Source organism: Theropithecus gelada, chromosome 11 (assembly GCF_003255815.1).
Source record: "Theropithecus gelada isolate Dixy chromosome 11, Tgel_1.0, whole genome shotgun sequence".
Taxonomy (NCBI): domain Eukaryota; kingdom Metazoa; phylum Chordata; class Mammalia; order Primates; family Cercopithecidae; genus Theropithecus; species Theropithecus gelada.
In genome coordinates, this window is record NC_037679.1 from 97,992,548 (window position 1) to 98,007,312 (window position 14,765).

At 48.5% G+C, this 14,765-nt stretch overlaps 1 protein-coding gene across 8 annotated transcripts; it reads left to right on the forward strand.

Annotated features, from left to right (window-relative positions):
• Positions 1–246: 246 nt before the first annotated feature.
• On the forward strand, positions 247–13,837 carry ING4 (inhibitor of growth family member 4). 8 transcript variants are annotated; one of them, XM_025403377.1, is made up of 8 exons: positions 247–320; positions 7,628–7,699; positions 11,026–11,192; positions 11,372–11,486; positions 11,653–11,758; positions 11,996–12,143; positions 13,030–13,091; positions 13,176–13,836. In XM_025403377.1, exons 1-8 carry the CDS (start codon positions 284–286, stop codon positions 13,213–13,215), a joined length of 747 nt encoding a protein of 248 aa, XP_025259162.1. In that variant the 5' UTR covers positions 247–283; the 3' UTR covers positions 13,216–13,836. The 8 variants fall into 8 exon arrangements, with proteins under 8 accessions (XP_025259162.1, XP_025259164.1, XP_025259165.1 ...); XM_025403379.1 differs by having other exon boundaries at positions 249–320; positions 11,372–11,477; positions 11,650–11,758; positions 13,176–13,837; XM_025403380.1 differs by having other exon boundaries at positions 249–320; positions 11,372–11,477; positions 13,176–13,837.
• The last annotated feature ends 928 nt before the right edge of the window (positions 13,838–14,765 follow it).

The following is a 14,765-nucleotide window of genomic DNA, read 5'->3' on the forward strand; positions in this document are numbered from 1 at the left end:
AATGCAAAATGGCGACCTTCAGTGACGTCATACCTGTCTCGGTCGCGTCCTGGGGTCTCTGTAAGGGCGGAAGCGGGCTACAGCTGCCTCACTATGGGCGGTCGCGGCTACCATGCAAAAGGAAAAGTTTGAGCGTCGGGCGGATGTGTACCGGCGGTAACATAGTAAGGGCGGAAGTTCTCCTTTTAAGGGCGGAAAGGCTTTAGCCCCAAAATGGCTTCGGACCCTGTCGCGTTATAGTCACTTCCGGGGCGGATCGGAAGTTGCTTTGTTTTGCTTCGAGATGGCTGCGGGGATGTATTTGGAACATTATCTGGACAGTAAGAGCAGGCTGGAGGTGGGGGTCGGGGCTGTAGAGTGGTGCGGGGATCAGGGATGAGAGGATCTGTAGCCCTTAAGTCCCAGTGACGAGAAGGTTACAATTGTGAGGGGGTTCTGTGGCAGGAAATATTGGAGGGTGCGGAGAAAGAGGGGGCGGGGCAGCAGGATCGAGGCCCCGCTGTTGGGGGTAGACGAGGGAGGGGCTGCGGTGTGGGGGTTAGGGACGTGTCTTGAAGGGCTAGTGTGCACGGCCGGGAAGATAATTGCTGCCCCCATTCTCCAGCGTCTCCAGCCTCAGGGTAGATTTTTTTCCTATAGTCGTTCAGAATCCTTATCACCCACTGCCTTTTGGAGCAGCGGTGAAGACCTCTCCTCCACCCCATTCTTCCTCAGAAGTGGCTTCTCGTGGGGTTGAGAGTGGTGGTGGTGAGTGACCACTGTCAGATGATGAGCTGGAACGCTTCTCTTCATGGAGTAAAGATCTAATTCCCATCAAATGAAAATCTGGTGTTATGCCATTTATGTAAACCACCCCTGCACAAAGCCTGTCGCCTTATGCGCTTACATTTGTTTTAGAGCCCGGAGTCATTTATTCAACAAATATTTATTGAGTTCCTACTATGGGTCAGACATAATGGCAGGCACTAGGGATAGAAAAATGGGTAAGACAAGGCCCCTGCCCTCAAGAAGCTCTCGATCTACAAAGAAACAGATTCTGCAAGTAATTGTAAAACACTGTGACAAGTGAAATAATGGAAATCCATTAAAAAGGACATTTGGTAGGCAACACTGGAGAAAAGGGGGGTAATTACCTGGCGATGTAGGAAAAGCTTTACAGAGGTGATGTTTGAATAGGGTCTTGACAAAGGTTGTTTGCCAGTGAGGAGAGAAAAAGGGAATTCTAGGTTGGGGAAAGTGTCTGCAAAGGTACTGTGATAGGTTTGTGGCAAAGTCAAGGGTGTTTGATATTTATGACTCAGAGGTCAGCGTATTTAATATTTATGACTCTAAGGTAAGAAATTGAGAAAGGAGACTGGAGAAAGAAGCTGAGGCTAGATTGGACAAAGTCTTTTAAGCCAAACTAAGAAGTTTGCATTTTAAAGTACAATGTGATTTTTATAAACGAAAATGACTAATATATGGTAAATTGAAGCATGATATTACGATAACAGAGATCAATTAGTGATAACATTCCAGGACAGAGATAAGAACCTGATTTTAGGGAGTTATGGAAGTATTTAGGAGTTAAATATGAAAGGACTGACTGGGTGGTTGAGAGAGAAGGAAGAATCTAAGGTGGCTTCTTCCTGCTTAGAAAGTGAGGTAGACAGGCTGGGCACAGAATCTTATGCTTGTAATCCCAGCACTTTGGGAGGCCAAGGTGGGCAGATCACTTGAGGTCAGGAGTTGGAAACCAGCCTGGCCAACATGGTGAAACCAGTCTCTATTTAAAAAAAAAAAAAAATTTATCTGGGCATGGTAGCATGTGACTCTAATCCCAGCTACTTGGGAGGCTGAGTCAGGAGAATCACTTGAACCCAGGAGGTGAAGATTGCAGTGAGCCAAGATCATACCACTGCACTCCAGCCTGGGCGACAGAGAGAGACTCCGTGTCCCTCTTAAAAAAAAAAAAAAAAAAAAAAACTTGTGGCCAGGCGAGGTGGCTTACGCCTGTAATCGCAGCACTTTGGGAGGCCGAGGTGGGCAGATCACGAGGTCAGGAGATTGAGACCAGCCTGGCTAACATGGTGAAACCCCGTCTCTACTAAAAATACAAAAAAATTAGTTGGGCGTGGTGATGGGCACCTGTAGTCCCAGCTACTCAGGAGGCTGAGGCAGGAGAATCGCTTGAACCTGGGAGGCAGAGGTTGCAGTGAGCCGAGTTCACGCCACTGCATTCCAGCCTGAGCAACAGAGTGAGACTCCGTCTCAAAACAAAAACAAAAAGGCTGGGAGTGGTGGCTCACGCCTGTAATCCTAGCACATTGGGAGGCTGAGATGAGTGGATCACCTGAGGTCAGGAGTTCAAGACCAGCCTGGCTAACATGGTGAAACCGTCTTTACTAAAAATACAAAAATTAGCTGGGCATGTTGGCAGGCGCCTGTAATCCCAGCTACTTGGGAGGCTGGGGCACAAGAATCCTTTGAACCCGAGATTGTGCCGTTGCACTCCAGCCTGGGTGACAAGAGCGACACTGCACCTCAAAAGAAAAGAAACGAAAGTTAGAGGAGAAAAGATCATGCCAACTGCTGCAGAGATATTTTTTAGGATAGGTTTAATAACACCGTTAGATTTGGTAAATCGACAGTGACTTAATCTTGTGAACTGGTGGTAGCAGACCTGAAGTTGTACGTTTAAACAGTAGAGGCATTTTGTTTTTTTTTTATTTATTTTGTTTTAGGTGTTTTTGTTTGTTTATTTTTGAGACAGAGTCTCGCTCTGTCGCCCAGGCTGGAGCGCAATGATGCGATCTTGGCCCACTGCAACCTCTGCCTCCTGGGTTCAAGCAATTCTCCTGCCTCAGCCTCCCGAGTAGCTGGGACTACAGGTGCCCGCCACCATACCCAGATAATTTTTGTATTTTTAGTAGAGACAGGGTTTCACTGTGTTGGCCAGGTTGGTCTTGAACTCCCAACCTCAGGTGATCCACCCACCTTGGCCTCCCAAAGTGCTGGGATTACAGGCATGAGCCACCATGCCAGGCATTTTATTTTTAATATATATATTTAATTTTTTAGACACAGAATCTGGCCATGTTGCCCAGGCTGGTCTCAAACTACTGAGATCAAGTGATCTGCCAGCCTTGGCCTCCCAGAGTGCTGGGATTAGAGGCGTGAGCCCCTGTGCCCGGCCAGTAGAGGCATTTTTAAAGTTTTAGGTGGAGTCTTGGGAAGAGATTTTTCTTGTACTGAGGGGACAAATATTCATGCATTTATTCAAGTATTTTACTGAGTACTTGCTCTTTGCAAGTCATAATTCTAAACACTAGGGAAACAGGAGAGAATATGATAACCATGTTCGGCATGGGGAGACAGATACCAAATAACTAATTACACAATTATTATTTTTTTACTTTTTTGTTTTTTTGAAACAGTCTTGCTCTTTTGCCCAGGCTGCAACCTCCACCTCCCTGGTTCAAGCAATTGTCCTGCCTCAGTCTCCTGAGTAGCTGGAACTACAGGCATAGGCCACCATGCCCATCTAATTTTTTTTTTTTTTTTTTTTTTTTTGAGACGGAGTCTCGCGCTGTGTCACCCAGGCTGGAGTGCAGTGGCGCGATCTCGGCTCACTGCAAGCTCCGCCTCCCAGGTTCAGGCCATTCTCCTGCCTCAGCCTCCGAGTAGCTGGGACTACAGGCGCCCGCCACCACGCCTGGCTAGTTTTTTGTATTTTTAGTAGAGACGGGGTTTCACCATGTTAGCCAGGATGGTCTCGATCTCCTGACCTCGTGATCCGCCCGCCTCGGCCTCCCAAAGTGCTGGGATTACAGGCTTGAGCCACCGCGCCTTTTGAGACGGCATCTCGCGCTGTCGCCCAGGCTGGAGTGCAAGTGGCATGATCTCAGCTCACTGCAAGCTCTGCCTCCCGGGTTCACACCATTCTCCTGCCTCAGCCTCCTGAGTAGCTGGGACCACAGGCGCCTGCCACCATGCTCAGCTAATTTTTTTGTATTTTAAGTAGAGACGGGGTTTCACCGTGTTAGCCAGGTTGGTCTCGATCTCCTGACCTCATGATCCACTCTCCTCAGCCTCCCAAAGTGTTGGGATTACAGGTGTGAGCCACTGCACTCAGCCTAATTTTTGTTTTGTTTTGTTTTTGAGATAGAGTCTCGCTCTGTCGCTCAGGCTGGAGTGCAGTGGTGCAATCTCAGCTCACTGCAACCTTCACCTCCTGGATTTAAGCAATTCTTGTGCCTCAGCCTCTCAAATATTTGGGATTACAGGTTTCACCATGTTGGCAAGGCTGGTCTTGAACTCCTGACTTTAAGTGAGCCACCCGCCTCGGCCTCCCAAAGTGCTAAGATTACAGGTGTGAGCCACCGTGCCTGGCCCTAATTTTTGTATTATTAGTAGAGATGGGGTTTTGCCAGGTTGCCTAGGCTGGTCTTGAACTCCTCGCCTTGAGTGATCCACCTGTCTTCCAGAGTGCTGGATTACAGGCGTGGGCCACTGCACCCAGCCAACTGATTACACATTTATTTAATTACAGTTGGATAAGTGCTTTAAAAAGGTAGATAGAATACCTTGACATAGATCTAGGGCAGTTCACAGAGCCTAGGAAAGTTGAGTTTGAGCTGAACTTTGGAAGAACAAACAGGAATTTAATAGGCCAAGAGGGATGGGGTGGATGGGATGAGGAGAAGCAAGCAGTGCCTTCCAACTAGAGAGAACAGCATGTGGAAAGCCGAGTGGCAGGAGCAGAGGCCAGTTTGGGGCAGTGAGAGGAGGCCAATATGGGCAGAGCAGAGCACAAAGGGAGACAGAGTGAGTGAAGGCTGGTGTGAGGTAAGCGAGGGCCAGAAAGCGCGGCACATCTTCAGAGCAGTAGGAGGTCACCAGAAGGTTATAAGCTGGAGAGTGACTTGATTAGGTTTGCATGTTTTATTTTTGTGTTTTGTTTTTGTTTTTGTTTTTTTGAGTCAGTGTCTTGCTCTGTCATCCAGGCTGGAGTGCATTGGTGTGATCTTGGCTCACTGAAACCTCCACCTCCCAGGTTCAAGGGATTCTCGTGCCCCAGCCTCCCAAGTAGCTGGGATTACAGGCGTGTGCACCAAGCCTGGCTAAGTTTTTGTATTTTTGGTAGAGACGGGGTTTCACCATGTTGCCCAGGCTGGTCTTGAACTCCTCAGCTCAGCTGATCCATCCACCTGGGGCCTCCCAAAGTGCTGGGATTATAGGCATGAGCCCCTGTGCCTGGCCAGGTTTGCACTTTTTTTTTTTTTTTTTTTTTTTTTTTTGAGACGGAGTCTCGCTCTGCCGCCCAGGCTGGAGTGCAGTGGCCGGATCTCAGCTCACTGCAAGCTCCGCCTCCCGGGTTCACGCCATTCTCCTGCCTCAGCCTCCCGAGTAGTTGGGACTATAGGCGCCGCCACCGCGCCTGGCTAGTTTTTTGTATTTTTTAGTAGAGACGGGGTTTCACCGTGTTAGCCAGGATGGTCTCGATCTCCTGACCTCGTGATCCGCCTGTCTCGGCCTCCCAAAGTGCTGGGATTACAAGCTTGAGCCACCGCGCCCGGCCCAGGTTTGCACTTTTTTTTTTTTTTTTTTTTTTNGGTTTGTCCAGTTGAACTACTAGAGAGAGGCACATAGACTGTTCAGAGCCTGAGTTTGCTTTTTTTAGGAGTATGGTTGACAGCTAACTGCTGATGATCTGGTTTGCACTTTTTTTTTTTTTTTTTTTTTGAAACGGAGTCTCACGTTGTCGCCCAGTCGCCCGGGCTGGAGTGCAGTGGCGCGATCTCGGCTCACTGCAAGCTCCGCCTCCCGGGTTCACGCCATTCTCCTGCCTCAGCCTCCTGAGTAGCTGGGACTACAGGCGCCCACCACCGCGCCCGGCTAATTTTTTGTATTTTTAGTAGAGATGGGGTTTCACTGTGGTCTCGATCTCCTGACCTTGTGATCCGCCCGCCTCGGCCTCCCGAAGTGCTGGGATTACAGGCGTGAGCCACTGCGCCCGGCCGGTTTGCACTTTTTAAAAAGGACATTCTGGCTGCTATATGGAAGTAGATTGGAAGTGTTAGGTGTATAATAGAGGATACCAGGAGACTATTTGTAATTTGAGGACAAAGAGCTTGGAGGCAGAGATTGAAAATAAAAGAAAGGGGCCGGGCACGGTGGCTCATGTCTGTAATCCCAGCACTTTGGGAGACCGAGGCAGGAGGATCACCTGAGGCCAGGAGTTCAAGACCAGTCTGGCCAGAATGGTGAAACCCTGTGTCTACTAAAAATACAAAAATTAGTCAGGTGTGGTGGCACGCGCCTGTAGTCCCAGCTACTCCGGAGGCTGAGGCGGGAGAATCACTTGAACCCGGGAGGCAGAGGTTGCAGTGAGCCAAGATTGTGCCACTGTACTCCAGCCTGGGCAACAGAGCAAGACTCTGTCTCAAAAAACAAAAAAGGAAAAGAAAGGAAAGGGAAGAGCTTTTTTTTTTTTTTTTTCTTTTTCTTTTTGAGACAGAGTCTCACTCTGTCACCAGGCTGGAGTGCAGTGGTGCAATCTTGGCTCACTGCAACCTCCACCTCCCAGGTTCAAGTGATTCTCCTGCCTCAGCCTCCTGAGTAGCTGGGATTACAGGTACGCGCCATCACACCTGGCTAATTTTTATATTTTTAGTAGAGACAGGCTTTCGCCATGTTGGCCAGGCTGGTCTCAAACTCCTGACCTCGTGATCCACCTGCCTCAGCCTCCCAGAGTGCTGGGATTACAGGCTTGAGCCACCGCACCTGACGGGAAGAGCATTTGTAAAGGAAGGTCACTGAGGGCGAAAAGGGTGGGATAGCTGTGCAAAAATGGAAAGGTTTTGTAGAGAAAGAGTTAAGCATGGCCTGTCATGAGAGAACTGATAAATCCTGTCACAGATAAATCCAGAGGTTCAGAGGAAGGAAAACTGAGCTGCACTTTATTTTTTGTTTGTTTGGTGGTGGTGGTTTTTAGTTTTTGAGACAAAGTCTCCCTGTCTCCGAGGCTGGAGTGCAGTGGCGTGATCTCGGCTCACTGCAAGCTCTGCCTCCCGGGTTCTTGCCATTCTCCTGCCTCAGCCTCCCGAGTAGCTGGGACTACAGGCGCCCGCCACCACGCCGAGCTAATTTTTTGTATTTTTGGTAGAGATGCGGTTTCACCATGTTAGCCAGGATGATCTTGATATCCTGATCTCGTGATCCACCTGCCTTGGCCTCCCAAAGTGCTGGGATTACAGGTGTGAGCCACCGTGCCCGGCCATTTGTTTTTGAGGCAGGGTCTTGCTCTATCGCCCAGGCTGGAGTGCAGTGGCTCAATCACGGCTCATAGCAACCTCTGCCTCCTGGATTCAAGTGATTCTCATGCCTCAGCCTCCCAAGTAGCTGGGATTAGAGGTGCACACCATCACACCAGGCTAATTTTCGTATTTTTAATAGAGATGGGGGTCTCGCCATGTTGGCCAGGCTGGTCTTGAACTCCTGGCCTTGAGTGATCCACCCCCTCGGCTTCCCAAAGTGCTGGGATTACAGGCATGAGCCACCATGTCCAGCCTGAACTGCACTTTAAAAGGAACTGTAAGGCCTATGCACAGTCAGTCCTGTGATTCTCTGTTTCTCTCTTCCGTAGGTATTGAAAACCTTCCCTTTGAATTACAGAGAAACTTTCAGCTCATGAGGGACCTAGACCAAAGAACAGAGGGTACGTATAGAGTAAAAAGTTTTGGTATAAAATGAGTGTGTGTAATCATTTATTTTTCTACTTGATGTTACCGTATCATCTGGTATGTTCTGGAGAACTGTGACTTCTCTCTCTCCTTTTTTATGCCCTTGGAATTCTTAAAACAGGATAATGATCCTCATTTCTGTATCAGCTTTTTCATAACAAATAGAGTGTTGTGAAAACACCACAAGAATTCAAAGATGCTCTGTTCTTTATATCTTCCTCAAGAAGAATTAGCCAGGCGTGGTGGCTCACAGCTGTAATCTCAGCACTTTGGGAGGCCTAGACTGGCAGATAACTTAAGGCTAGGAGTTTGAGACCAGCCTGGCCACATGGTGAAATCCCATCTCTACTAAAAATACAAAAATTAGCCAGGTGTGGTGGCATGCGCCAGTAATCCCAGCTACTCGGGAGGCTGAGACATGAGAATCGTTTGAACCTGGGAGGTGGAGGTTGTAGTGAGCCAAAATCATGCCACATGCCACTGCACTCCAGCCTAGGCAACAGAGCAAGACTCTGTCTCAAAAAAAAAAAAAAAAAGGAAGAATTGAAGAAAGTCAACTCGAGTCATTTCTGCGCTCCACGTTTGGTATATTTATAGGCTGACTAGAATGTTTCTACTTCTCTGCGTTGTTAATGTTACTGCCACAAATTCCCAGTGCGACTTTCGACTGCAACATATGTTAGTAGATGGGAGGTTTGCTATACGAGAAGTCCTTAAAAAGAGAAAGAACAAAGAAAGAGAGGAAAGAAAAAAAAGTAGTAATTGACATCAGGATCTCTACACCATTCACACTTACAGAAGCGTTAGATACCATCTCCGGCCTTGAACATTGAGCAAATTTGGCTGCATTGGGGCGTTCACTGGGTTTCTTCAAATCAAAGATGTCTATTGGAGCTATTCCCGTACCCACTGAAGGATCTGTAGTCTTGTCTTCCATTCTATGTAGCCATATTCAAGGATGTAACAGGCTGGTTTTGAGATACATGAAGCTCTGTCTTAAGTTACTCTGAGTTTACACATGAAAAGGTGAACATCATCGAGAACCCTGGATGTAGTTCCCTGAGAACTGCCTGCCGAATGGTGAGAACCAGATTGCTTTTTTTGTAATACAGTTGTAACGCTTGAGTTCATGCATGGAAAGACCAGTTGGAGATTATGGAACTATATGCTTTTTCAGCTTCTTCCAAGGGCCTGGAATGAATGGAGTATAAACAGTATATTCACAGATCCTCCTGGTTATCTGTTGCTGCACTACGTTAGAGTCAGACTTGTCTCTTTCAACTGACATATTTATGAGTCCTACATAAATATCAGTAAACATCTATAGACTCAATATCCTGGGACATTACCATTCTTCCAATATTAAAACATTTGGGGCCGGATGCAGTGGCTCACACCTGTAATCCCATCACTTTGGGAGGCAGAGGCAGGTGAGTCTCCTGAGGTCAGGAGTGTGAGACCAGCCTGGCCCACATGGTGAAACCCTGTCTCTACTAAAAATACAAAAATTAGTTGGGTGTGGTGGCGCATGCCTGTAATCCCAGCTACTCGGGAGGCTGATGCAGGAGAATCACTTGAACCTGGGAGGTGGAGGTTGCAGTGAACTGAAATCACACCACTGCACTCCAACCTGGGTAACACAGTGAGACTCGGTCTCAAATAAATAAATAAATAAATAATAAAATAAAACATTTGGGAGGCTGGGTGCGGTGGCTTATGCCTGTAATCCCAGTACTTTAGGAGGCCAAGGCAGGCAGATCACTTGAGGTCAGAACTTTGAGACCAGCCTAGCCAACATGGTGAAACCACATCTCTACTAAAAATACAAAACTTAGCCAGATATGGTGGCACACACCTGTAGTCCCAGCTACTTGGGAGACTGAGGCACGAGAACTCCTTGAACCCAGGAGGCAGATGTTGAGGTGAGCCAAGATCGTGCCACTGCACTCCAGCCAGGGCAACAGAGCAAGACTCCGTCTCAAACAAAAAAATGTGTTTGGAACAATATCTAAGATGGACAAACAGGAAAAAAAAAGTGATGGAAAATAAAATAAGTTGCAATGATGAGCCAAATAGGGTGGACAGCCTGGGTGCAGTGGCTCACACCTATAATCCCAACACTTTGGGAGGCTGAGGCAAGTGGATTGTTTGAGCCCAGAAGTTCAAGACCAGCCTGGGCAATATAGTGAGACTTCTACAAATAACTTTTTAAAAAAATTATCAGAGTGTGGTGGCATGTGCCTATAGTCCCAGCTACTCCAGAGGCTGAGGTGGAAGGATCATTTGAGCCCAGAAGTCGAGACTGCAATGTGATCCATGCCATTACACTCCATCCAACCTGGGCAATAGAGTGAGATCCTGTCTCAAAAAGAAAAAAAAAAAAGATAAGCAGAATTGTTACATGGATGTTGGAGTAAGGTTTAATTTTAAATTGTATGATATACCCAACTACTCAGGAGGCAAAGTGATAGAATCACTTGAGGACAGGAGTTGGAGGCCAGCCTAGGCAACAAAAATAAGAGAGAACCTGCGCCTGCCTCTAAAAATAAATAGATTAGGCCAGGCATGGTGGCTTACCCCCTATGATCCCAGCACTTTGGGAGGCTGAGGCAGGCAGATTGCTTGAGTCCAGGAGTTCGAGACCAGACTGGGTAATGTGGAGAAACCCTATCTCTACAAAAAAAGTAGAAAAAATTAGCCAGGCGTGGTGGTGCCTGAGATGGGAGGATCACCAGAGCTCAGGAAGTTGAGGCTGCAGTGAGCCATGATCGTGCCACCACACTCCAGCCTGGGCGACAGAGTGAGACCCTGTGTCAAAAAGAAAAAATACTAATAATTTTAAAATGTAGGCTATTGATATACAGACTTGGAAACCAGCAACAGCAGATGACTCAGCCTGATTTGCGGCAGACAGAACTGCTGTGGGATGTTTTTGAGAAGGAAACAATGGCTTTTGAGACAAAATTCAAGAAGCAGCAAGCCCTTCAAAGAAGCATCTTCAAACATGGACAAAAATATACTTCGTATTAATGTGGTGTGCAAAGGATCGCTTGCTGTGTTTCAATAATTTAAATTCCCACTATGATAGCAATGTTTTCAGCACCTTGAACGGACCTTTAAGGCAAATATTATCAGTATGTTCCATTACTTGAGTGCATGGCACAGTACCTCTGAACATGCAGTACTTTTTAGTTGGAAGGTTACGCTAGTCGATGGAAAAGGTGCAAAGAACAAGAGGAAGAAATGTGTTTCACCTAGCCACTCAGGGGCCATTGTGACCAGGCCTCTGTCTCTGTTGTAGACCTGAAGGCTGAAATTGACAAGTTGGCCACTGAGTATATGAGTAGCGCCCGCAGCCTGAGCTCCGAGGAAAAATTGGCCCTTCTCAAACAGATCCAGGAAGCCTATGGCAAGTGCAAGGAATTTGGTGACGACAAGGTGCAGCTTGCCATGCAGACCTATGAGATGGTATGGCCCTGTTCATGGCTCCCCACCTACCTCCCATCTAATCCTCAGGGTCTTAGACCCTTCCTTCAACTATGCTGGGATCTGTTTGGGGTCTGTGAGATCCATAAACTCTGCCTTAACCTATTTTCTTTAATTGGAGATAGTTTTGTACCTCCCCTTTCTCCTTCCTTTCCACCCAGGTGGACAAACACATTCGGCGGCTGGACACAGACCTGGCCCGTTTTGAGGCTGATCTCAAGGAGAAACAGATTGAGTCAAGTGACTATGACAGCTCTTCCAGCAAAGGCAAAAAGAGTGAGGAGGGGGGCGGGGCTGTGAGAGGTGGGGCGAGGATTCAAAGGGAGAAGTCAGCTCTTCATCTGGTGGGAAGTGGAGCACCAGGTTGGAAAGGGGGAGAGAAGAGGACTTAACCCATCTTTCCGTCTCCCTGCCTTCTGGCTTTCCCCCTCTTCCCTAGAAGGCCGGACTCAAAAGGAGAAGAAAGCTGCTCGTGCTCGTTCCAAAGGGAAAAACTCAGATGAAGAAGCCCCCAAGACTGCCCAGAAGAAGTTAAAGCTCGTGCGCACGTGAGTGTATCAGGGAGCCCTTTGCTAGATGACATCCTCTTCTCTCCCGGTGCCCCACTCCCAGCCTGCACCGCCCCCTGCCGTTTTCTGTATCTCTGCGCCAAGAACTCTTCTTTTGGTATCTGCTGGAGAAGCCACAAATCGTTTGCCCTACCAGGATCTCCTGCCACCTCCGAAAGCCTCAGGCTTTAGCTTCCCTTTCTGCAGATGACACTTTCTCTTCCTCTTGGCATGCAGAAGTCCTGAGTATGGGATGCCCTCAGTGACCTTTGGCAGTGTCCACCCCTCTGATGTGTTGGATATGCCTGTGGATCCCAACGAACCCACCTATTGCCTTTGTCACCAGGTCTCCTATGGAGAGATGATTGGCTGTGACAACCCTGATGTGAGAAACATTTTGCCTCAGGATGGGGGGTTGTGAGGGGCATGAAGGGAGTGGGTACAAGAGGAAAAATCCCACAGTTGAGTACTGGGACTTCAGGATAGAAGAAAGATGGGCTGGGCGTGGTAGCTCTTGCCTGAAATCCCAGCACTCTGGGAGGCTGAGGCAGGCGATCACGTGAGGTCAGGAGTTTGACACCACCCTGGCCAACGTAGTGAAACCCCTTCTCTAACTAAAAATAGAAAAATTAGCTGAGCATAGTGGCACACGACTGTAATCCCAGCTACTTGGGAGGCTGAGGCAAGAGGCAGGAAAATTGCTTGAACCTGGGAGGCACAGGTTGCAGTGAGCTGAAATCATGCCACTGCACTCCAGCCTGGGCGACAGAGCAAGACTCTGTCTCAAAAAAAAAAAACAAACAAACCTGAAAGCCTGGTGCTGTGGCTCATGCCTGTAATCCCAGCACGTTGGGAGGCCAAGGTGAACAGATCACTTAAGATCAGGAGTTCGAGACCGGCCTGGCCAACACAGTGAAACCCCGTCTCTACTAAAAATACAAAAATTAGCCAGGCATGGTAGCATGTGCCTGTAATCTCAGCTGCTCGGGAGGCTGAGGCAGGAGAATCGCTTGAACTCGGGAGGCAGAGGTTGCGGTGAGCTGAGATCATGTCATTGCATTGCAGCCTGGGCAACAGAGTGAGACTCTGTCTCAAAAAGAAAAAAAGAATATAGAAGGAAGATGGTGGGAACTGGTTGGCCTTGGGACTTCCAAGAATTCTCCAGAAGGATGGAGTAAAGGACAGGATGTTCCTAAGGAATCTGGAGGGGCTTTCTCTCCTTCCTCTGGCCCATCCCGGCCCCTAACTACTACTTCTTTCTTCCTCCCCAGTGTTCCATTGAATGGTTCCACTTTGCCTGTGTGGGGCTGACGACCAAGCCTCGGGGGAAATGGTAAGTGGCAGGAGTGGGAGGGTCCCCAGGTTGAGTGGTCGAGGGCGTTCTCCCTTTCACTCACTTTTCTCTCCCCTTCTCCAGGTTTTGCCCACGCTGCTCCCAAGAACGGAAGAAGAAATAGATAAGGGCCTTGGATTCCAACACAGTTTCTTCCACGTCCCCTGACTTGGGCTAGTGGGCAGAGGAATGCCTGTGCTGGGGCCAGGGGTTCAGGGAGAAGTGGATGGCACAGTACTGTCATCCCTTCTCCTCCCCTCTCCCTACTCCCGGTGCTGAGGCTGCATCAAACCCTGGTAGGGAGGGGTGCCGCAGCCACTGACGGTATGTGCTCTCCTTCAGCCCTCTCCCTTCGGAGGGACGTGGTCTTGCCCACTGTCCTTTTGCCTCCATGCTGAGGTTGGTGCTGTATTTCAGAGGGAGGGTCCTTGTCATTCCCCTTGCTTTGTATTTAAGGACTGGGGCATAGCATGGGGGCAGTCCCCCAGACCTCTTCATTCCCCCTCCTCCTGTGGTGAGGGCTAGGTGTGATCAACACTTTTCTTCTCCATTCCCTTCCTGCTTTTTTCATGGTGGGGGATCCACCAGGTCATCTAGGCTCTGGCCCTAGTTGAAGGGGCACCCCTTCCTCTGTGCCAAGAGGATTCATCCTGGCCTTGTGAATGGGAGAGGGGGCAAGGTGGAATGCAGATAACTCACATGTAAAAGGAACTTGGGTAGGTAAATAAAAGCTATACATGTTGGCCTGCTGTGTTTATTGTAGAGACGCTGTTTTAGTAAACGTGCTGAGCATTCTTTTTGCATCCTCTGGGTTGGATACGATGTGAGAGGATGGCATGCCAGAATTAGGACACCACATGAAACCAGAGTGGTGCCTCTGTCCGAGAACCCACAAGTTCTCAACCTGGGAAAGACAGAGGTGCTGGAGGGTGGGCCTCAGACCAGGGGTCTCCAAAACTTTGTAAATTGTGCATCTTTTCTCCTTAAAACATCTTTCACTTAATTTCCAATAAATGATGTATTTGTGCTATACATGTGTACTGCTATACTATACATTAGCTTGACTTCTTTTCTTTTTTTCTTTGATGCAAAGTCTCACTCTGTCGCCATCCTGGAGTGCAGTGGCGTGATCTCGGCTCACTACAGTCTCCGCCTCCCGCGTTCAAGTGATTCTCCTGCCTCAACCTCCTAAGTAGCTAGGATTATAGGCATATGCCACCACATCTGGCTAATTTTTGTATTTTTAGTAGAGACGGGATTTTAACATGTTGGCCAGGCTGGCCTCGAACTCTGAACCTCAGGTGATCCGCCCACATCAGCCACCCAGAGTGCTGGGATTACAGGTGTGAGCCACCGCACCCAGCCTGTTTATTTTTTTTTGAGACGGAGTGTTGCTCTATCACCCAGGCTGGAGTGCAGTGGTGCGATCTCAGCTCACTGCAACCTCTGCCTCCCAGGTTCAAGCGGTTCTCCTGCCTCACCCTCTTGAGTAGCTGGGATTACAGGTATCCACAACCATGCCCAGCTAATTTTTGTATTTTTGGTAGAGATGGGGTTTCGCCATGTTGGCCAGGCTAGTCTTGAACTCCTGACCTCAGGTGATCCACCTGCCTTGGCCTCACAAAGTGTTGGGATTACAGGTGTGAGCCACCAGGCCTGGCCTACCTTTTTTTT